The sequence below is a fragment of the Dryas octopetala genome, chromosome 8, assembly GCF_963921425.1.
Source record: "Dryas octopetala chromosome 8, drDryOcto1.1, whole genome shotgun sequence".
Lineage (NCBI taxonomy): Eukaryota > Viridiplantae > Streptophyta > Magnoliopsida > Rosales > Rosaceae > Dryas > Dryas octopetala.
In genome coordinates this window covers 1,610,033-1,633,288 of record NC_141373.1, presented here as the reverse complement: position 1 = coordinate 1,633,288, position 23,256 = coordinate 1,610,033, and the positions used below count along the sequence as shown (strand labels likewise).

Genomic DNA, 23,256 nt, shown 5'->3' with positions numbered 1-23,256 from the left:
ATGTGTCAACATTTTAAACTTTTTTTTTTGTCAAAAAACAACATTTAACAACCAAAAAGACATATTATCAATCCTTTACACTTTTATTCTTACATATTAATTGTCAATTCTTTGCTAGTAATTGTCTAACTCTAACCTAATATTCTTACATATTAGGTTAGTTAACTTTTTTGTCAAAATGTCGTTGGGGAGTGGAGAATACTAGAATAGAGGATTGGGAATTCGCTGTGGGCAAGTCTACTATAGTCTATAAACTTGCCCAAATAGCCACTAATATGACGACACATAATTAAAAGAATATTAAATAATTAAATTAAATATAATTCGGTATAGTACGGTATATTACAGTATTGAAAGTTTCAAACCAATACCATACCGATTTGGAATCGATATTATTTTTCGGCACAAAATTGACATGATATGAAATGGTACAGGTTCGGTTTCGGTATTTTGGTTTCAAATGCCCACCCCTACTTGGTACACATTTGGAAATCACGATTTTTGAGTGTTGAGATTTGCTAGACACAATCATCAACAACAACTATGAGCCGTTGTTTGTTGGATACTAGCTATGTTGTGGGTGTGACATTGGTTGACTACTAAATGTTATAAGAATCTCCAACTATTCGTGTGACATAAACAAGTACTTCCTTTTTTTTTTTTTTTTTTTTTTATAAGAGAGTTTAGGGTCCGTTTAATATCACTTTCAAATTTTGGTTTTCATTTATGCATGAAATAAAAAATAAAATTTTCAAAAACAAATTTTGAAAAGAATACCAAACCCCTTTGTGGCTTATTCGTCCACATAAAAAAGGTATTTAATTGGAGGGAAAGAAAAAAAAAAAAAAAAAAAAAAAAAAAAAACAGAACCAACTGCCTTGTTTGTAACAGAAAGGAAACGTATAAATAGAGCATTATCTGATTTCCGAATTTCTCCTCAGTCCTCACTCTGAAATCGTCAGTCAATTCCACAAAGGGATAGTAGCCCTCTATGATGATAGAAAGGTCCAGGGTTTACCTATTCTTGTTAGGGGTACTACTAGCCGTTACCAAAAACTCCCACGGAGAATCGTCGACCTGCTTGACGGTGTACAAAGAAGGCGGTGCTCCGGCAGTGTTTCAATCCCCAAAATGCCCTCGCTGGAAGCACTCCGATTGCACTTCCCATTCTCGAAGCAGCAGCACCGCGCGGTGTCAAACCGCCATGCTTCAAGGTCGCCGGAAGTCTCTAGAAGATCGCACTCTCTGCGCTCTCGACATTCGCATTCCCTTCCCTGGTGCTACAATCTCTCACTCTCATACATTGTTTTTTTATTTTATTTTATTTTCTATATTTATTGCTCATTTTAATTGGGGTTGGGGTTTTGTTGTAATTGTGTCGAGCTCATTGGATTATGTTATAGAAATGCTCCTTGTAATATTTAGAATGTGATATTCGAGCAGGTAAAGTAGGGATTAAGGAGGTTACAGTTGGAGTTGTTGCTGTTTTCGATGGTCATAATGGCGCTGAAGCTAGTGATATGGCTTCCAAGCTTTTATTGGAGTATTTCGTTTTGCATACGTACTTTCTTATCGATGCATCGTATTCTGCTATGTTGAAGAAAGGCTCAGGAACATTGCAAACTAGTAAAGAACATCATACTCCTTTTCAATGGCATAATTGGGACGGTGTACTAGGTCAGCATGGACTCGATCTCGGAAGGTACTCTTTTATATAATTAACTCCTTCGTAAGTATTTGCTTCTTGAGTGGAACGATCATTGGTTTATCTCTAGTTTTTTAATGATTTCTCAGGTTTAAGCATTCACTCCCAGCAAATTTTGATGATTCTTTTCACTTGGAAATTTTGAAAGAAGCATTGTTGAGGACAATTCATGATATTGATGCAAAATTTTCCAAGGTATGTTCTATTTGATGTTTCTTTGCTTGGTTCAAATTGTTATGCATAATATGCCATCTTTTTACTCTTTTGTTGATTCCTCCTATTGTGTTATAAGGAAGCATCTAGACAAAATCTTTATTCGGGTTCCACAGCCACAATTATACTACTTGCTGATGGTCAAATCTTAGTTGCCAATATTGGAGACTCAAAAGCTTTTTTGTGCTCAGAAAAATTTCGATCTCCTGCAGAGGCTAAAGGTCAGAATGATTTTATCTTCAAACGGAGATGTTTACTGTTTTGTTCACATTTCAAATGCTAAGAACATGGTAGAGGTTATTTATTTTCTGGTGCTTATGTATTGCAGCTGCTTATTTAAGATTATACAGGCAGGAAAGACGTAATGGTGCTCTTTCACGTATGAAAAACTATAAAAACTTTGAATTGGCTTCCTCCACTGGACTGGTGCATTTTTCAGTTAAGGAATTGACAAGAGATCATCATCCTGACAGGGATGATGAAAGATATAGGGTGGAAACTGCTGGTGGCTATGTTGTTGAATGGGGTGGTGTGCCTCGAGTAAATGGTCAGCTGGCTATTTCCCGAGCCATTGGTGATGTCTCCTTTAAAAGGTGAGGTTCTGTTTTTTTTGGGTCTGAGAAAAGTTGAGGTTGAGAAACAGGAAAATATGTAGATTTTGTACTCTTTCCTCTTTTGGTCCTATTGCACTTTCTCAAAAGAGTTTCTAATTTAGGTGTGGTAAGTAACATTCCTTGTCTTTTATCACACAACAACCTGATTTAAGTTGGCACTCAGTTAAATTTTTGCACTGGGCTGTTATCAGTTATGGCGTTATATCTGCACCAGAGTTGACAGATTGGCAACCCCTGACTGTAAATGATACCTATCTCGTGGTTGCATCTGATGGAGTATTTGAGAAGCTGAGCTTGCAAGACGTTTGTGATTTGTTGTGGGAAGTGCGGGGTTATGGTCATGGGAGATCAGAGCTCTCTTCCTCATGTTCATACTCATTAGCTGACTGCATAGTGAATACCGCATATGAAAAGGGCAGTATGGATAATGTGGCAGCTGTTGTTGTTCCATTGGTATCTACTGGTTTTTCTGAAAGTTCGTTAAAAGAAAGGTCAGTTGGAGAGGGAGACATAAATTGCGCAGCATTAGGACTACAGATGTCCACCTATGAAGGCTCAGGTGAATCTCTTATGCTTTTAAACCTTCCTCTGGTTCTTAATTGCACGGTGAGGATGAGGAATCTCACTTTGTATGATCACAAGACAAGGCCTCTTGCCATTTGTCTTGAGTTTTCTTCATATTTATCGACAAGTATTATCATTAAAAGGTATTGAATGGGCGTTGGAACCTTGTTACATTTAAGTACAAAAATTGCCACCCCATAAAAATAAATCAAACAAGGAAGTAAATGACAAATAGAAGTGTGGAGCATACAAGTCAAAGCCTATAATTTAGAACACCATCAGATGAATTTCTTCTTTTTATTTTTTATTTTATTTTTTTAAGTAGTCTTTTTCTTCTTGCATACATACTTTTGATGATAGTTCATTTCCTCATGTATTCTTGATTACTTTTGCCACCTTGATCAGCTGATGACTTCAATTATGACCTAAAGCAATTGGAGTATTCTCAGCCAGTTATAGCCAAGTTTGAGAGGTTGTTGGTAAGTCATAAATATAAATATTTTATCATAGCCTATTCTTTATTCATGTTAGCCATTGCTTTTCCTGCTGGAGGCTTTAATATGATTTATTATCTCATTTGGAATTAATAACTTTTCAGTTCATATATACAAAGATTGTATTGATATTGTCAATTTTATATGATTATAGCATTCTTTGCAATCTGTTTTTCTCTTAAATAAGAAAGATGTCAGGGTCCTTTTGCACCCAAAAGCGGTATACTTATTTAGTTATTTTCATTTAAATATAGTTTCTTTAGTTATAAAGGACAAGCTACTTATGGGCTCTTAAAAAGTTATTGTGAAATTAAATATTATTTTATCTGAATTTGTGTGGTTACTTGCGCGCATACCATAAAAATACCTCATACAAAATATTTTTGTGATTGACTGAGTGTAGACATTCAACTATTATGTTTGTGTTACCACTAAATTAGATGGAGTTCTATTGTGTTTTAAGCCATCAAGGAAATTTTATGTACTGTCAAGGCCACTGAAACTAGTTAGTTAATCTATTTTTTCAACTGAAAGTAATTATTTTCACTTTATTGGATGGGGCAGTCTTTATGTTTTTTGATGACTTGTTCCATTCAACGAATATTGAATGAATGATGTGGACTGCTTTCTTCCTTTAGGTAGAAGGAAAACATGGCTACATTGGCTGTTTTTTTTTATCTGAGAACCTTGATGGACATGTGGAGTACATGTTGCAATCAAAGGATGACCATGAAAATTCTCTGTACGACCTGCCTCAGGCTCTTCCTGAGGCCCTTGACCAACACTTTGGTAAGTGCAGGTGTCAATCCACGATATTGCATTGTTATTATATTGGCTAACACACATAAGTGTACACATTCCTGATATACAGTAGAAAAAATAAGAATGTATTATGGATTTTATTAGAATTATGTTGCATATGTATCTTGTATCTGTTTATACAGAGCCACTTTTAATTTTTCTTTGTTGATTTTAGGCGGACCTTTAAATGTGTACCATAACCAGCATTTTTGCATGCATCTTGGAAATATCCTTGAGGATGCTAAAGATCAATGCATAAATCCTGAAGGCTTTGCCAGTTTCCTTACTTTGCTTGAATCAATTCCTTTCCATGATGCTGGTTCGAATAATGGATCATCTGAATATTCAATGCCTGACAGGAGGTATAGATCCTTTCTTTACTTAATTGTCTCTACTTGGCGACCTAGGTCATCTAGATCAGAACACTCAAATGTTGTGACTTACATAAGAGAATTATCTTGAGATCTCAGTTGTATATATGTATAAGTAATGCACCTTATTGATATATTGTATAACTGCTAAATTGTTATGCAGACATTGTCTTTATAGTTATGCGGGCATCATCTAATTATTACTTAAGTTTGTGAACTACTACGGATCCTCGGTTCTCGAGATCTAATATCCCTCTTCTTAGTGGAAAATGGCATTTGTTTAAAAATGTGAATATGGCATTTTTATGAGTCTTTGATCTTAGTTGTAACTTGATGTATATCTACACGATCACTCTCATGCATACAACAAATTGTGAAAGAGATAAGGAGGATATGGAAAGCAGAAGAGTATGAATGAATTCTATACTTCTATAGTTTTATATTTCTCAAAGAGTGTTGTAGAAAAAAATTTGAGGGTAAAATGTTTTTCATTTAACTTCAAGTATCCAGTCTTGCAAACTCACTTGTATAGTTTTTAGCTTTTATTCAGAAAGGAATAAAATACTCCTACTGAAATTAATTGACATCAACAATCTTTCATTTCTCCTTCTAGCTGGAGCATATACACATTCATGCCAGAGTAAACTATACCTCTAAATGATCTTAAAATCAACTTTTCATTCATTTAAGGCCGTCCTAATAAAATTTCTCTTTCAAGCGAGGCACATATTCCTTTGAAATCATTTTGTGGTGTTTTATCCATTCTCCTACATTTGTTATCATTGGTTTGACTTTTGAGTATGGCATCATATTTTTTTCCCCATTTATGCTCATGTTGTCGGTTATCCTTTAAGTAGGTCATATGTGGATTTGATTCCATATCTTATTTCATCTTGGAACAGACATCTATGAAACATTATCCTTCCTGGCTTTCAGGTATATACTAAAGAAGAGGTTTGGTCGTGGATCATATGGAGAAGTGTGGATGGCCTTTAATTGGAACTGTCATCAAGGCAGCAATGCTTCAAACTCAAGTGGGAAAAAATAAGAGCATCTCATTTAGTTCTTTCTGTTTTTCTTTTGACTCGTACATCAATGATAGTAGCTCATTTGCTCAAAATTTTCATGCAGGCCTTTCTGATGAAAACTTGTTCATTTTAAAACGTATAATGGTAATTATTTTGATCATTTAAATTTTGCGACCAGAGTTACTGCCTCTTGATATTATTTTGATTATGTAATTCATCTATAAAAATGCTAATTGTAACAGGTGGAGAGAGGGGCTGCTGTTTACTTGAGTGGTTTACGGGAAAAGTATTTTGGAGAAATTTTTCTAAACGCCTCTAATTCTCTCGGAGGTTCTCTAACAGCTGGAACATCGAGCTCTGTCTTGAATGAATCACAGTTCGATTTCTTTGGCCTATTAGAAACAACTGACTCAATGGCATATGAAATTGGAAATATTAGGCCATCTGAAAATTTGTTCCAAAACAAATTGAGATTGCATGGGAATTTTTACGAAGAAGGTTTGAACCATATTGCTAGATATGTAGAGTCTTTCGAATCTCGAGCAAATGAAATATGGCTTGTATTTCATTATGAGGGTGTGTCTTTATCAAAGCTTATGTATACTGTTGAAGAAGACGCTAATGCTGATGACGAGAGGGCTGAAAAAGTGAACCATATACAGATGTTGCGTCCATCAAAATGGTGGCATTGGTTGAAGACAACAAAAGCAGGACAGGAGCACATGCGCAGTCTTATATGGCAGTTGGTATAAATGGTTTTTTTGGTTGTCTTTAATTTGCATGACAGCTGTTTTGTTACTAAGTAAATTATTGATTTACATATTGCTATCTTTATAAATGGCTGCTTGGATTGGATGGATGTCACACCTTCATGCCATCCTATAATTGGTCTTAAACTTGATTTTTTTCAAATATCATGCTGGCATAGTTTTGTTAAGTTTCTTTCTGTTTTTTTATGTACCACATTTGTTCAATATTCCCCCTCTTTTTTGTTTGGAGCAATGAATTCATTTAGACACCTGATCTTCTTCATTTTTCCCAGTTGATGGCATTGAAGTCCTGTCATGACCGCAACATCACCCACAGAGATATCAAACCTGGTGAGTGCATTGGTGTCTTGTCATATTACAGCTTAGGTGTATATTTTATAAAAAATAATTTGTGCATATGTATCATAGCGTTAAAAAGGAATAAAATTGGCTAGAATCGGTTGTCCGAGCATTTTGTTTTCAGTTCCTTATTGGTTGCCAATAAATAATAATCTATTAAATGTTTGTGGCATGCAATCTGTTGTTTCATTTAATGGTAAGAAGACATAAGAGATTGGTGGGGCATATTTCAGCCATTTAATTATTTGCATTTTTGACTTAAGTTTTTATATGAATGATTGAAAGTCAAACATCTATACTTACCTAATTAGATGCACCTTTAGATCTAGAAAGCTTTCGAGTTTGAGTTGATCTTTCAAGTTTTAGGGTTCATCATTTTTCTCTTTTTGTCAGAATTTATGCAAATAGCTGTCTGGATCTCTCTTCCTGTCTTGTAGAAACTAGTTTTTGGCATTATATGCTGATTTAAATGCTTTTGTATTTGGTAGAAAATATGGTGCTATGCTTTGAAGAGCAAGACACGGGGAGATGTTTGAAAGGAGTTCCACATGGAGAGAATTTCACCACCAAAATGTAGAGTTCATCTTACTGTTTTAACCTGCATTTTGGCTCTTTCTTGAATTGTGTAGTTCTATGTTGTAAGCTTTTTATTCATTTATTGGTAACAGGTATGTTCAAAGTACTTTTGATTGGATTGTGTTCGTAATTTGAGTAATGTATTATCGTATATATTAAATGATGTTGATGACTTAAGAAATGGCTCTGATCCCCCCTCCTTTTTTTTTTTTTTTTTGCATTGATTAAAAGATACTCTGAATGCTCACGCTTTTAAGATTTACTTTGCTTTCAGCTTGTGTGTTGTATAATTCCTTTGTCATGAACAAGTGGTTTTTTTGTGTTCTGTCATGTTGTAAATTGGTTATTGATTCCTTATGGGCCAATCATTTAGGCGCATTATTGACTTTGGTAGTGCATTGGATGAGTTCACTCTGAAGCATTTATATGGTTCTACTGGACCATCCAGGTATCTCTTTTATAGTGGCTCGTTTTGGTATTCTATCTATTTATCAAAATCGTAATGAATTCATGATAGATAATGATTTCTGTGTTTCTCCAGAGCTGAACAGACTAATGAATATACTCCTCCTGAAGCCTTGCTTTATGCTAACTGGTATCAGAATCCAACAAACACGACTTTGAAGTAAGTTCATATATGATATTAAATTTAGCTCTAGATCCACATTCATGAAAATGCTTTTACGTGATCACCCTATGTATGCATCTTATTTGTTAATTATTAAACCTAAATGCTATACCACGTGTCTGTTGGACTAAATTTATATATTTACTTGGCAGGTATGATATGTGGAGTGTTGGTGTTGTGATCTTAGAGTTGATCTTAGGATCACCAAATGTTTTCCAGATTACTGGTTACACACGCGCTCTTCTAGATCAGCATCTTGAGGGCTGGAATGAAGAGTTAAAGGAGCTTGCATATAAGTGAGTTTTGTCATCAAGGAGACTTTATATTCTGTTAAATAACCAAATTATTCTCCTTGAGTGGGAATTAAACCTTTTGGATTGGTTCTATTGTTAGAGTTGCTTCTGTTACACCTGTCCATGAACATGATTTAGTTTTGTATTTAGTTTTTTATGATAGACAGAAAAGTTTGATGACAGATGATTCCCTGATTTATTACAAAATTGTTTATCATGTCATGTATTCGTCACATGTTAGACAGTATGACACGTTCTTTATTTTCTAATTTTGATGATTAAATTTTTTTATTTGTATATGTATGTTCTGCTTACAGACTTAGAGCATTCATGGAGTTGTGTATCTTAATCCCTGGGAGTTTCTTACAACATCCCCACACAATGGGCCGAGTAAGTTTACTGTCATTGCAATTTGTTTTTGTGAATTTGTGTCTTTCTGACAACATATTCTCACATTCTTCCTCAGTTTTCTTTTCCCCTTCACTCTAGGTGACATTGTGATGATAGATGTAGTTTTTTTTTTTTTTTCTGTTTCCAAACAAGTTTGGACACCGACGTACCAATTTTTAAATAGAAGCGTCTAACAAATCATAGATCTACAATATGCTTTCAAGCATTTCTTGATAAATTTGTGAACATAATACTCGATATGTTAATAATGCAAAAGATGTTTTGTAGACATCCTTTTACTTTTGTTCCCCTTATCCCTTATATGTGAGAGGTTGACAAATTTAGCTTCTAACTGGTTAGAGCTCTAACTAATGGTGCACCTAAATTTTTTATTTTTTTTGCTTCTTTCTGAAACTCTTTATCCAGGGCATGTTAGCTTTTGCAGATATTCTGGTTCCAATATTTATCTGATGGAATTTCACTTTTGAGACTAGGTTGGAGTATCACCGGCTTCCTGGAAATGTTCAGAAGAATTTTTCTCCCAACAAATAAAGAGCAGAGATCCTCTTAAGATAGGGTTAGTAAATGTTTATATGAATTCTGTCTTAGCATACATGATTTGTGTTGTACTTATTTTTGCTTGATAACATTTTGTTTACTTGGAAAAATTCTGCAGGTTTCCAAATGTTTGGGCTATGCGGTTGGTGCGCCGGCTATTACTCTGGGACCCTGTAAGTTTTAGATAATTGTGTCTTTGTTCTCCCTTTCATGGAGGACTTGCTAAATTTTATCTGGCACTATGTGGTTTTCTAGAAACTATATTGCTTTTAGGAATTTGACACAGTTGAAACATTTGAATTATAGGAAGAGCGGTTGAGTGTTGATGATGCTTTGCAGCATCCATATTTCCAACCTCCTCCCAGAGAATGAGTTCATTGGAAGTGTACCTATATGTACATTGTCTTACACATTGTTAGCATTCAGAAAGGTATAATTCCTGTTTTGTACTGACTAAACATATAATGTATTTACCATCATCATTAATACTTGATTTTTTTTTCCCTATTAATGCAGGCTTTATATTTCTTTTCACCAACTTCAGACCTTTACTTCTGGGCATTAGTGTCTTCGATTGATACCACAATTTTGATAGACACAACATGTGGGCACCTTCACTTTTCCAGCTCTTTCTTCATCAACGTTAGCATCCAATTCATAGTGGACCTAAGTTTTGACAAAGACACCCTCACACTGAAATACAAGCCATATTTTATTTACTTAATTGTTGAAACTGTAAATATGCAGCAAATTGGTTCAAGGACATCTGTGCCTCACTTGCAAGTGAAATTTCATTATCAAGACTTCAAGTAAATGAGCAGTTGATCTTAAGATCATTTAGGCGTATAGTTTATTCAGATTTGTTATGATCTCTGGCATGATATATGTCTATGCTCCAGGCAGGAGCAATGAAAGAACACTTGATGTCTATTAATTTCAGTACTTGTATTTTATTTTTTCAACTAAATGTCAACATTTTTACCTTTCAACTACTTTTTCATTTTATCTTTTATTTATCTTTCTTACTCTGGTAACACTCTTTGGGAGGTGTAACATTCATTATAAACACCAACGGGGAGAAAAGGAGAGAATGGATAAAAATACGGACATTGGACAGTGTATGTAAGAGAAAAACATGGGTAACTTGCAATTGATAAATTATATTTCCAAAAGCATAGATTACAAAAATTTTGACCTGTAAAAAAGAAGAGATATGACATGGAGGTACCACTCGTATACTTGCCATTCAGTATACACGGTGGTGATACAACTTTAAACTAAAATTTCATCTTTTAGACTTTTAGTTTTCAATTTCTATGTTCATGGCTCATGGCTGTTTACACGACTGTGAAGCTCCAGCATCTCTTGATGGTTTGGGTCGACGGAGAGAGCAGCTCGGCAATCTCGCAAGGCACCCATTACATCCCCAATGTGCTCATGGAATGCAGCCCGTAAGTGCAGAAGGTGGAGGTCGGCTTTGAATGCAATTGCCCTTGATAGTTCTGCAATGGCCTCTTTTTCTTTGTGGCTATCCATTAACACTGTTCCATCAACAAAACAGAGTTCCACTTCACTATCATCAGAAATAAAACTGGGATAATGACAAACAGTAATAGTACAATGCCTGTCTTGTTATCACAATTTTTGAATTTTATTTCCCACACAAACGAAGGCAAAGTGTTATCATCATGTCATGTGTCAACGCATTTTCCCATTCTCCCAGCTCAATGTGCATGGAGGATAAAATAGAATCTGAGTTTGAATCAGAATTCCAGCCAGAGACCTAAATGCTAGACAATCCAGCAACAAAGATGGTCAATGATTGTTGTTGGCATTGTTGTTCTTACTGGGTAGGCACCAATAACTGGGATCTCTGTTTCACTCAGAGACTTCAATGCAAGAGACTCCATAAAACATTATCAACATCAGTTGTTTAAAGTTGCCTCATGGGCCTCACCACTGCTTGATATACCAGTAGTAGGGCCATTGCGGCACAATATTATGCAATTGTTTTAGATATTTTGATATTTTAATGCCACCAACATTAGGTAGCATTACATTTATGCAGGTATAAAGGTAGAAGAAAGAAGAAAAATCAAACCTGCAGCTCTGTATCTGTAAGGGTACACCCGAAGTGGATCTAAGTGGGTGACCATCTCCAGATCTGTCTTTGTGAGCTCACGATCACAGTATTCAGACCTCTTCTCATAGGCAGATGCATTATTCCGAGCCTTCTCAATCAGTTTGGTCATTTCATCATATGCAGCAGCCTTGTTGTTTCTGAGAAAATAAACCCGAGCAAGGCCCTGGTGGGCTCGGGTATGCCTGATCTTAAGAGCATTTATGTAGCAATCAGCTGCCAACTCTAACTTCCCACAGTCAACATAGACACTTCCAAGGTTGTTAAGTGCCTGGCAAAAGAAAAATTGAAGGATTCATAGAAAGGTCAGAATATGCTGAAACCTGGGAGGATCAGCAGTCCAAAATTCAACTTGGAAATGATGGAGATAAGCAATTCTAATCATCACTGAGCATTCTACAGAATATCGCACTTGGTCCAGTGGAATATGAAATACACTTTTGTTGGACAACCCCCATAGAAATTCAGGATAAGGAAAACTTTCATGATTTGGTTACAGAAACCATACCTGACCTTTCCGCAGCCTGTCCGAGGGGCACTTCAAGGCATCTTCAAGGAGAGAAACAACAGTTGAAGAACAAGACGGATCTTGGCTAGAGTCCGCCAGTGCATACGCTTTCAAAAAGAAGGCCTCAAAGGATCTTTTAATTTTGATAGATTCCTCAGCTTTTTGGAGCCCTTCCTCACAATGGCCTGTATCATATAATATCCATCCCTCATAAACCAATTGTTCATGTTCGCTGGATGCATGTTGACGTGCTAATTGTAAACTCCGCATGGCTGCTTCAGGACAGTTCAACCTGATCAAAAAGACTTGAGATTTCAACAGACATTTCATTAACAGGATACAATGCCACCAAAAATATCATATGGAAGAGAGCATGGACCAAAGGCAGGATTTGGGAACCAAAAATTCTCTCACTGAAATCCAATACTAAAATTTGGAAATCATCATATTTGGCATAGGCAACTATTTGGGTACTCATAATTTTTGGGTTGAACATGAATAAATTACAGTTACATGATAACCAACAAAAAGCTTGGGCCTGTTGACATACAAGGAATTATATCACAGTCCCCACCAAAAATTGAGGTTCAAAACATACCTGAGGAGAAGCAATGACTGTCTGAAATACAGAACACCTTTGGCTGCATCAGATTCAAGCATCTGGAAAATAACAGAGAGGGACCCAATATCATCAACTGAAGACCACCGGTCGTACAATTGCAGCCAACAATCTGCTGTTGTCCAATTGTCAACATGCTCACGCACAAGTGTACGAAGTTGGGATGCTGCCACCCGTCCCTCGAACATCCTATAATCTGGGGAGAGAGTAAGAATTGCTTGAACATCACAAATGGCTGAGTGATAATCCTCGACAGTAAGATAGAAACAAAACCGGAGTTCCAAGCATTCTAATGCAAGTTTAAACCCCAGAACCCGATTGATTTCTGCAAGCGCAGCTTGAACGTCCTGTTTTCTCATTAATGTAGCTGCACGATACATGTAAGGGTAAGTAAGAGTTGGGTCCAACTCAGATGCTTTCTCAAGGTCTTCCCATCTCTTATCACCTTCACAGTATAATGACCTCTCCTGATACATCCATCCAAGTGGAGTAACAGAGCAGAGTACAGAGCTCAGCTTCTCATATGACCAAAGTTTGTGACCCTTAATGTAGCCCAGTCTAGCTAAACCTGCAACAGAATAAATATGGCCAGCATTTAAAGCTGCCTCAAAAAGACGCTTAGCTTCATCATACTCTTTTCTCAAGAGCCTTAGGCATCCCAACTGATGGCATGCCAGCATCCTTTGCCTATCATTTTCAGAAAACTCCACCAACCGTTCCAGGAAACAAGCTGTTTTATCCGACTGAGGATCAAGGTTCATAGAAACTTCACTCAATAAACAGTACAGTGAAAATGAGGCTGGCCCAACCATGATGGATCTCTGTTGTTTATCAGCATGCCTGAATATTTCCACCACCCGGTTGTCATTCAAACAATCAGGAAGATCATTTAAGAAAACTTGTAAACATGATGCAGCAAGGACACGACAGTTCTCTTCAAGAGCATATTCCATGAGTTCTACTGCATCTTCTCTAGAAGACACCAAGGATGCAAGTTTCCTATCACAAGCATCTTTGAGCTTTTCACAACAAAATTTATTGGCGAAAACTAATATTTCCAATAATAGATGTGAAGGGACTTCACTCAAACTGCCTGTCATACTGAACTCATTGATTGCCCTCATACCTGATGCAGAGAGATTGTTGTGCGACAAATCTATGTCCTCACTAAGTGATTCTGAGAAACAGCCATTAAGCATGGCATGAAATGGAGCAGAAAGGCTCGATATTTTCTGCCTATCACAAACTATTTTCTCATCTTCAATTCTAAAACTGACATTTCTTGAAATTTGGTTCCCATTCATTGAAATAGTCTCATGGGTACTACTCACAGTTACATCAAAAGGAAGCAAAGCCAAAATATTTATTGGTCCAAACTCTTGTGCACATTTACCGCAAGTGGCAAGCAAGTCAGAAATATGCTCTTCCCCTTGCTTCTCATACTTTAACCATGCTCCAAATACAAGCTTCTCATGAACGGTACTGGCTTTCTGCCAAGCTGCACGGAGGCTTCTTCGCATCAGCTTGACTTCTCCAAGGCCCCTAAAGACCTGGAATTGTAACAAACAAAGATTCGATTGCTCTTGTGGAGGACACAACTCAAGTTCTTCATGAATTTGAGCTAAAAGCTCTACATAATCAACAGGTTTATAGAACGGGAGTATTGGCGGCTCAGGGACCTTGATAAGAGATTCTCTACAACAATTGCACACCCAACCCCCAAATAAAAAAATGAAATCAATATTGTGAAATGGGAAATAAAAATAGTTATTGAAAATAAAACAATCCGAAGAATGACTTACATAGAAGAAGAGGGGGAGGAGGAGCTTGATGAAAGCTTGGAAAGCTTCCCTCTTTCAACCTGGAGCCAGGACTGTGGATTGAGAGCATTGAGCTGTGATTCTTTACAGGACTCAGAGGGGAAAAAGATCCTCATAGGGCATAAGAGACTGAACAAATCCCAGATCTCCAAAACAGCCAGATGGGTTTCTCTCTCCAAACTCAAACACAACAAATATTGGGGAAAGGAAAATACACACAAAATTTCCGAGTGATCCCAAATCACTAGGCTTATAGATTTCCCAAATCACCAGTGATCCCAAATCACTAGGCTTTTAAAAATTACAAACAGACAAACACTATTAATGTCTATGTGGACCTATATCAACAACTTGATACACACCAAATTCACCCCAAAAAAATCTATGGGTCCTATTTTCATTCACCAAAAAAAATCAAGGTTTGCTCATTTTAGCAACAGAATCATACGGACATACATGTTCTGTTTGAGTTCTGATGCTTTTTAGCTTACAACAAACATCATTACTCTCGTCAAATCTCAATGCACGAAAGCAGATAAAACCACAAAAGACCAAACACCCACTAACAGTTACGTGAGATCTCTACCAGAAATGTGGCCGAACATTCGCATTAGAGCCCACCCAATCCCCTCATAAAATGCCAAAACACCATAAGCAAACAAGTGAGAGAGAGAGAGAGAGGAGAAAGAGACCCACTTCACTTATGGCTTGAATTTGCAGAACCCCTTATCACAGATTGCGAGCTGAGAGCTTCGGAGGCATGGGACCAAGTGAAGGAATCCAAATGAAAAATGCCCACTTTAACTTTGCCTGACTTTTGTTTGTTAAAAGGGAAAGTTTTTTCCTTTTTTTCTTTCTCACCTGTTTTTTTTCCGTTGCACACCAGAAATAATAATAGACAGCCACTGTTGGGTTGGGGCTACACAAAGTCACAAACTAATCTGAAATTCTGAACAAGATAAACAAAAAATGACAATAATTACATTCGATTGTGGAGGATATGGCCAATTTGGACTTTGTGCAAGCCAAACGACGTCATTTTGGCGTGGGGTTAATCCTAACCCTATCGTTTTGGCATACATTACATCAATAATTGTCTGGTTTACATTACATCAATCAATAATTGTCAGTTGTTTTTATTTTGCCCGAAAAAAAATATTCACTTTCCAGTTTTCAGAATGGGTACCTTATCGAATTTATTAGAAATTATAGAATGGTGAGTATAAATTAAGAATTGAAGGACATATTCTTGTGTACATCACTCATACCAAAGAGGCAAAGAGTCAAAGACACATATTTATTATAATAGATAAACCACATAATATTTATTGGCAAAAAAAAAAAAGACCACATAATATTTAGTTGAATGATGTTGATATATCACATTTTTTTATACTACATATATTTAATAGAGGTGAAATACATATATTTTTATTAAAAATGTGATACTACTACAAAAATGTAAGTATGAGAACATTATTTTGTAAGTGGAAGAAATGCAAGCATAATGACCGTATATCATGATAAATGAGAACATATATAAACATGATAAATATGAATAATATATTATCATAATAAATATAAGCATACATAAGCACAAATGCATAATTTACATCACCATAAGAAATATAAGTAATATAATTACAAAACACATTAAAATCTTACAATTTAATTGCTCACATTTATCATGCATTCTTATCTATTTTTATCTGAAGATTTTTCAACATACTCAAGTAGTTTTATCTTTTTGTTGTTTGAATTTTTTGTTTTTTTTAAGGTAATCTTCTGTGTTTGTAACTTATTTGCTTATCTATGTTATTTGTACGAATATTTTAACAAAATCGGTTTCCAAATTTGACATGACTGTTGATATGAAATGTAGCCCAATATTTATATCACAAGAATTTACGGTACGAGTGTTTATATGTAAGATTCTCTCTTCCCCTGAGAAAGTGTAAAACGATCAACAGCACATGCTGTTCTAGCAATCAGCAAATGCGATGTTTTCGCCTTTGAATTCTCGGAAAAATAACTATCAAAATGACCAAAATCACCCTAACATTCGTTCTCTTGATTTAACGACAAAACAGCCTTTCATCCTCTGTTGTTGTGGCCCTGTGGGACAATGAGAATGAGATTGGGAGTTGGAAACTTGACTTTACTCTCCAACTTTAGACATGAAATAATATGAACCCAATTTGAATTCAGATGCAGTCTCCAACAAATTGGTATTTTCAAAACATAAAAAACAATGAACTCATGGGCCTTATCATTTTCATTGTTTTGCAATCACACATTTTCTTTTTTTCATGTATCTTATAAGTTAATTACTACTTAACTACACATCATCCCATAAAATAATAGTCAACCACTAAATTTTCATGTATCTTATAAGTTAATATAAAGACCCAAGAAATCCGGGACCCATTTTATACACTATCATTTAATAGTTGGAATTAGACAAATCTAAAGTGTCATCTTTGGTGCGTTTATAGTCGTGTGCCATTTCCATCATCATGGGAAGAAGACTAGGACCCCAATAACATTTTAGATACGTTTTTATAACTGATAGCTTGCTTTGCTTTGAACAAGTTGTGGCCAATCAATTATTTTCTAATAATCCTTTTTTTTTTTTTTTTTTTTTTACTTTTGTTCTTTTGATGTCATCATGATGTAAATTTGGGCAAAAAAAACCCACTAAGAACAAACCTTAGCCCAGCCCATTCTTTGGCCAGGGCAACAACCTTTTAATTGACAAGCCCAATGCATAAAAATGGGCTAAATAAGGGTCCTCAGCCACGTTGTTAATCCAGTAACCAGGTTCTTTGTGATTCTCTTTTACCAATTCCGGTTTTTTTTTTTTTTGGTGTAAATTTTTAATTTATACTAATAGTATAGCGAGAATAACTTACATGTCCATGTTATAGAGAAATGTGTTATCTCAGTTACAGTTAGAGAGAGAGAGAGAATATGGAGGCATACCATTTGTCTCTGTGTCGGACAGGTTAGTTCCTCTCTAGTATAATCTTCCCATATTCTATTATTATTGATGAATTATCATCACCGCCATCATGTTCATGCATGTATCTCTCACATTGTTCAATTACATATATGTAATGTAATGATCTAATAATATTTCTCTCCACGTACAATGTTAAAGTCTAAAACGTTTTACATTGATTATATACAACAAAAAACTTATAATGTGAAACCAAGATAATATATAGCTAATTAACAAGCGTGGACATAAATAGAATACATATGTACACAAAACCCAGACAATTGTAATTAAGAGCAAAACATGCATGCAAAAGTAGATATACATAATTAAGGCCTTAATTATATATTAAAGAGGAGCTACCTTGAAACTCCTTTGTGGCACCTTCTTGAAAGTAGCCCATATGAGATCAACATAGAGTGGAAACTGCGCCATTGCAAAAAACGTTACAGGCAAGCACGTTATGGCATAAACCGGAAACACCGCGTATTTGAGCTTATCTATAAGCACGAAAAAATGTCCGGCGCAAAAAGAAACCAACATCGAAGCTATGGAAACGAACAGCGACGTCAAACCCACGAGAAGCTTCCTCGGGAGGTCTCTCCCGAAGTCCTTCTCTTGGTACCGAGACGTGAGGATGGACAGGAACATCACCAAGGCCGTGACCGAAAAGCAGAGGGCAACTAATGATGCGATGGCAAAAACGTCGAAAGCTGGCTGGTTTTCGAGGGTTGGCTTGCCGCTTTCCTCTTTGGTGCCGCCGGGAACGGTGGTGGCGGTGGCAAAGGCCACGGTGGCTATCAGCGCCGCCACCACTGAGCAGGACTCGGAGGTGCTTGTGAGCCACTTGCCTCCGTCTTTGACGATGCTTGTGTGGGTTTTCGTGAAAATTTCCTTTGCAGTCTCGCATGCATTGTTGTAGCGGACAAAGAAGTGTAGTGGCATCGAGCTTTTTACAAACTGCATAACAAATGTTCTTTGTATCTTAATAACATCATTTTGTTAACATAATGCATGTTTGATGTAATATATTTTGTTATGTCACATTTTTCATAGTACTCAATTTTGTATATATGGGGCATGCTAATTTCGTATAGTATTATAGAATTTTTTATATAATATCACGTGACATGCTGATATAATATTATTAATATACTTAAATTATTATATAGATATATACTACTACTGTTAACTATTAAGATTGCACACAATAAAAATTTGTCATAACCGAAGCTTCTACCCACAATAAAGCGGGCCCCCAAACATGAGACTCATCTCCTATGAAAGATAAAACATGCCTCATAAAAAATTTCTCCTCTACCAAAAGTGAGACTTGCCTATAAATAAATGTGGTCATTTTATTATTATGCAAAAAAATTAATTAATGAAGACCATATATATATATATATGGCCGGGTTTAAATCCTTATTCCTTACCTCATACCATTTGATTTCCCATTGCATCTGCAAGGCAGCCCCAGGAATTAACCAAGGTTTATAGTCTCCGAACTTTGCTGCGAGATGCAAGGCACTATTCCCGTCAATATCCACTTTTCTGAACACACTGTCTTTGATGTAATTTCTCTTTAGCAAGAGCTGGTACACTTGGGGTTGCCTGTGTTCCACAGCCAGTAGCACTATATTCTTCTTGTCTGCATTAAGGTCGTGGATGGCCACCGGAAAAAGTTCGAGGATCTTCTCCACCATTTCAGTCACACCATTTTTTGCAGCAATCAATATGGGGGTTTCCCCCTTCTTTGCTTCAGGGGTTTTCTTCTTTGTCACTTGTGGAAAAAATCCTAGGTACGTACATTTTAAGTAATTGTCAAATACAGGGGCTCATTTGTTACGCTGGATTGAGTTGGACTGGACTGGACTATACTAAATAGGACTAAAATTATGCATACAGAGGCTGGATAAAGAGCACTTACCATGTGATGGAGTCTTTTCTTTACCGTTGTTATTATGGCCTGATTGGTCAGTTTCTGAAGAATCTGCTGTCCCAGGAGGAGTCATCTGTTCAATGGTTCCGATAATGATGGAGCCACCATCCCTAATTGCATAAGGCTTTGTCTCTTCATCACTGTCTTTTTGGGATGGTGCTGTAGCCTGCAGCGGATTCATACTCAGACCACTGTCTTCGTACATACTCAGACCACTGTCTTCGTACAACATGGAAGCATTTAGTAGTTCATTCATGACCTGAACAGACCACTTGTGCTTTTCTTTCTTTGCCCTTATCCTTTGTATCTCGCTAGACCCTAATTCAAGCATTCAAGGCAAAATTAATGTATTGCATATGCATAAATGTCTAGATATGTGTAGTAGATCTTAAAAAGATATGCATAATGAGATTAAAAATGTATAGAAATAGGTAACATGAATGTTCTCTTAACAGACTATGAATTTGGACCACCGTTTAAGCAAAAATTGACATAGTTAATGGTTGAGATTCACAATATGCATAAGACTCTCGATCCGGCAAGTATATATATACACACACAGATGTTAGGATAAAAGAAAAAAGTGCCATACCAAGTCCAAGTACAATCAGCATTGCCTTTGATAAGAGCTTGAGAAACTCGAAGCATGCGTTGTAATTATAAAGTTCGGGAGCAGCTGGTTGATGTCCATTATTCGATTGGGATCCTATATGTGTGGTATCATATAATTAATAAAGAGATTTTTCATGACTGAGCACCACATTGTAGAGCACATCTCCAATGGAGGAATGCTTCATCCACTTGTAACAGGGGTTCCTTCTCTGTTAGAGATGTAATTCTAAGCTACAATGTAATAAATAAATATGGTATCATGGTCCCTATAGCATTACTTGTTTTTTCAATTCGCACGAGTCTAGAAGCACTTTATTAGTGTAAATAAATGACTTAGAATCATGATCAGTGCTAGCTAGGCTTGAAGCAGTTTATGTGTAGTGTAACAGATCGAGTAGGCATACAAGAAAGAATAGGCATTATTCCTTACCTGGTTTTCTTCCGTTGAGAGCTTGTTTAGCACCTACAGGGTCCTCTGCATCAGTAAGTTTTTTTCCTTCTTCCCTTTCCGCGTGGTTATTGGTAACTGCAAATTGCAAATAGTACATAGAGCATGCACATGATATCAGTGTGATAGATTCTTACAGAAATGCAAGCCTAAATTAAAAGCCAATCTTGATTGAATTGCCATTACATGCAAGATGTTCTATCAGACTATCATTTAATTGATCACATACCAACTTTAATCATATCCCCGAACACCCGAAGGAAATTGATGCAGGTTTTGTAGTTTTCTGGATATTTGGGATCCTTTTCATCGCGGAATCTTTTATCTATCCGCTGATGAAAGCGATCCGGCTGTTCCACCTCGAGCTCATCAACATATATGCCTTCCAAATAAGTGAATAACCATGCTTCAATACAAAACTAAACTCAATCGTAATAAATGTGGTACATCTAACATTACTCTTTTTCTTACTTACAGTGGTAAATGATTTTGTTGCATCCTGCAAGGTGGCTACCACTTTTGAAGGCAGAAGGCTTACTCGCCAGAAGATGGAGAGGGGAAAGCCCTTCCTCATTCACAGAATTCACAAGACCGTCGTACAGGTTAATTATCTGAAATGCCAAATCTGTCAACCACAAAATGTACAAATTGTTAATTGATTTATTTTACATATTACAGAAGAATATAAGCGATCAAAGTGCTAATGAATACCGAAGTAATCTCCTGCAATTGCACGATGCAGGATGGTCTCGCCGTCCTCCCTCCGACAATAATCATAGTGTTTGGGTTGACCATCAGGGGTACAGATGTAGTGCAGGGACAAGAAGGCATCTTTTCTGCCATGGAGAGCAGCCAAGAACAGAGGGGTCTCAGTTTCTTTGTTTTTTGTTCCGACCACCTGAGGATTTTTTTTGGCAATGCACTCACACATTCTCACATTCCCCATTGACGCTGCCAGGTGAAGAGGAGTATTCCCTCGCTCGTTCTCAATTTGAAGCTCCTCTTTGCTAACAAGCTCTACTAGTTCTTCAACATGACGTTCTTGCCCATCCGACACTGCTATATGCAGTGCTGTGTGACCTGATTTCGTGATCTTTGCCTCGCGAGCCTCAGGGTGCTTCCTATAGATTTTAACAACGTCATCCCATTTGCTTTTCATCGCGATTTTGAACAAATCTTTCTTGATTTGCTCGGTGTCCATAGGCTTTGTGGGGGAAGCCATTTCTTCTCTGCCTGCTATAACTGAGACTGACAATTAGTACTGACGCTTGTGCTCATACATATTTAAAGAAACTGAAACAATACTACTAAGTCAGTATATCTCTAAGATGGGGTCTATAAGACTTGGATCTTAAGTAAGTTCTGTATATCTCTACCCTTTACGCTTGTTAACTTACAGGGCAATCAAATTCTCTCTTTAGTCTTTACCCTTTTCTTTTGGCCCAGTTACTTCTATTCTCTACGTACCCTTTACACTTGTTTACTCTTTTACTATCACAGCAGCTAAGCTAGCTGTTTCATATTCTCTCATTCCTTTCACTTTGGGGTTTTCCTGTGGACTGGAAAAGCAAGACTGCAACACATGCCATCTAAATCATGATCATTTTCAGCTTGATTTTTGAATGACTTTTTCTGCACTTCAAGTATTTGATGCTGCCATAGATCTACTTGGTTTACACTTCTTTTCCCTTTAACCAAAAGTATTAACTGTTCCTGATTTCTTTTCCAATTTCCTGTTATATCAATTACTTGATTAAATTCATCATATCTTTTTGGGTTTTGTCAAAATTGTCTAGTGTGTATATGAAATTTGTGGGGTTGAATCTAAATATCTCTTCAGTATAAAATATATATGAAAATTTAAAAGTAACTATGAAGCCTGTGGAAACAGTCTGTTGATGAATTACAGATTCATATAAAGTGAGCATACAAACCAGATTTTGGGTTGCTGATCCATGAACTAAACTGTTCACGAACAAAGTTGCTGAACATTAGTAACATGATTCATTGACATATAAAAGTATTAGTCTTTCAGTCTTTGTAATTATATATTAGAAAAGAAAACAATTATTGACTCGTTTCTGCTTTTACCTTTGTCTCGTTGATCCCCAGGTACGCAACTCAAACTCTGAAAGACATCTAGTATTGAGAGTTTGGTAACTGAGAGACCCATCAGCAGCAGCTATACCCACAAAGTGGTCAAGAAAGAGAAGGAACAACTGAACAAGCTGTCTCATATAACTTGTAAATTCAGTAAATTAAACAGAGTAACAGGGGAGTCCGAGGAGCTTATAATTAATACCTCCATTTACGTACATCATTTAATTTCCTGCGCAATTTTCAATGTTAAACCTCTCCAATTTCTAGAGTTTTTCTCTGGCCAAAAGAAGGTATATTTTTTGGAACTTGCATCACTCATCCATTGGTGGAAGTTAGAAGAAAGATCTGCTGCACTGGTATGTGGAAGGTATAATTTTTACACTTGTTATATATCATGTCAATCAAATTGTCTCGTTAATCTTTACCCTTTTTCTTTTGGCCCAGTTATATTTATATATTCTCTACCCTTTACACTTGTTTACTCTTTTACTGTCACAACAGCTAAGCTAGCTGTTCCATATATATATATATATATATATATATATTCTCTCATCCCTTTCATTTTGGGGATTTCCTGTGGATTGGAAAAGCAAGACTGCAACACATCCCATCTAAATCCTGATCATTTTCAGCTCTTGATTTTGGAATGACTGTCTCTGCACTACAAGCATTTGATGCTGCTACAGATTTAATTAATTACTTGGTTTACACTTCTTGATTTTGGA

At 36.4% G+C, this 23,256-nt stretch overlaps 3 protein-coding genes across 7 annotated transcripts; 1 reads left to right on the top strand and 2 right to left on the bottom strand.

The window, feature by feature from the left end:
- Nucleotides 1-956: 956 nt before the first annotated feature.
- Nucleotides 957-10,356, top strand: LOC147275802 (kinase superfamily protein). 4 transcript variants are annotated; one of them, XM_086253056.1, is made up of 22 exons: nucleotides 957-1,277; nucleotides 1,444-1,702; nucleotides 1,795-1,900; nucleotides 1,998-2,139; nucleotides 2,247-2,511; nucleotides 2,724-3,091; nucleotides 3,502-3,575; nucleotides 4,229-4,379; nucleotides 4,567-4,753; nucleotides 5,699-5,796; nucleotides 5,894-5,934; nucleotides 6,033-6,536; nucleotides 6,833-6,890; nucleotides 7,388-7,472; nucleotides 7,870-7,923; nucleotides 8,017-8,100; nucleotides 8,256-8,399; nucleotides 8,714-8,786; nucleotides 9,281-9,363; nucleotides 9,463-9,517; nucleotides 9,651-9,774; nucleotides 9,861-10,356. In XM_086253056.1, the coding sequence occupies exons 1-21, from the start codon at nucleotides 992-994 to the stop codon at nucleotides 9,714-9,716; spliced, it is 3,183 nt and encodes a 1,060-aa protein (XP_086109182.1). In that variant the 5' UTR covers nucleotides 957-991; the 3' UTR covers nucleotides 9,717-9,774; nucleotides 9,861-10,356. The 4 variants fall into 4 exon arrangements, with proteins under 4 accessions (XP_086109182.1, XP_086109181.1, XP_086109184.1 ...); XM_086253055.1 differs by having other exon boundaries at nucleotides 7,849-7,923; XM_086253058.1 differs by lacking the exons at nucleotides 7,388-7,472; nucleotides 8,714-8,786; nucleotides 9,281-9,363; ... (1 more) ...; nucleotides 9,651-9,774; nucleotides 9,861-10,356 and having other exon boundaries at nucleotides 7,849-7,923; nucleotides 8,256-8,308.
- A 109-nt stretch (nucleotides 10,357-10,465) lies between these two features.
- Nucleotides 10,466-15,260, bottom strand: EOL1 (ETO1-like 1). Its single transcript, XM_086254844.1, has 5 exons — nucleotides 14,414-15,260; nucleotides 12,591-14,306; nucleotides 11,993-12,284; nucleotides 11,446-11,755; nucleotides 10,466-10,885 (listed from the first exon to the last, which is right to left on the bottom strand). The coding sequence occupies exons 1-5, from the start codon at nucleotides 14,545-14,547 to the stop codon at nucleotides 10,665-10,667; spliced, it is 2,673 nt and encodes an 890-aa protein (XP_086110970.1). The 5' UTR covers nucleotides 14,548-15,260; the 3' UTR covers nucleotides 10,466-10,664.
- Nucleotides 15,261-17,683: 2,423 nt separating this feature from the next.
- On the bottom strand, nucleotides 17,684-22,593 carry LOC147275800 (uncharacterized). 2 transcript variants are annotated; one of them, XM_086254044.1, is made up of 9 exons: nucleotides 22,523-22,593; nucleotides 21,143-21,664; nucleotides 20,907-21,056; nucleotides 20,661-20,813; nucleotides 20,414-20,509; nucleotides 19,964-20,077; nucleotides 19,360-19,689; nucleotides 18,866-19,227; nucleotides 17,684-18,389 (listed from the first exon to the last, which is right to left on the bottom strand). In XM_086254044.1, the coding sequence occupies exons 2-9, from the start codon at nucleotides 21,651-21,653 to the stop codon at nucleotides 17,778-17,780; spliced, it is 2,328 nt and encodes a 775-aa protein (XP_086110170.1). In that variant the 5' UTR covers nucleotides 21,654-21,664; nucleotides 22,523-22,593; the 3' UTR covers nucleotides 17,684-17,777. The 2 variants fall into 2 exon arrangements, with proteins under 2 accessions (XP_086110170.1, XP_086110171.1); XM_086254045.1 differs by lacking the exons at nucleotides 19,964-20,077; nucleotides 22,523-22,593 and having other exon boundaries at nucleotides 21,143-21,674.
- Nucleotides 22,594-23,256: the final 663 nt, after the last annotated feature.

Coding starts and splice junctions, on each gene's coding strand:
- LOC147275802 (XM_086253055.1), top strand. CDS start 992: ATGATGATAGAAAGGTCCAGGGTTTACCTATTCTTGTTAGGGGTACTA. Junction 5,935..6,032: donor TCATTTTAAAACGTATAATG/GTAATTATTTTG, acceptor TAATTGTAACAG/GTGGAGAGAGGGGCTGCTGT. Junction 7,924..8,016: donor GGTTCTACTGGACCATCCAG/GTATCTCTTTTA, acceptor GTGTTTCTCCAG/AGCTGAACAGACTAATGAAT.
- EOL1 (XM_086254844.1), bottom strand. CDS start 14,547: ATGAGGATCTTTTTCCCCTCTGAGTCCTGTAAAGAATCACAGCTCAAT. Junction 14,307..14,413: donor TCCTCCCCCTCTTCTTCTAT/GTAAGTCATTCT, acceptor CAATTGTTGTAG/AGAATCTCTTATCAAGGTCC. Junction 11,756..11,992: donor ACAGGCTGCGGAAAGGTCAG/GTATGGTTTCTG, acceptor TTCTTTTGCCAG/GCACTTAACAACCTTGGAAG.
- LOC147275800 (XM_086254044.1), bottom strand. CDS start 21,653: ATGGCTTCCCCCACAAAGCCTATGGACACCGAGCAAATCAAGAAAGAT. Junction 20,510..20,660: donor CGGGGATATGATTAAAGTTG/GTATGTGATCAA, acceptor TGCAATTTGCAG/TTACCAATAACCACGCGGAA. Junction 20,078..20,413: donor TCTCAACGGAAGAAAACCAG/GTAAGGAATAAT, acceptor CCACACATATAG/GATCCCAATCGAATAATGGA.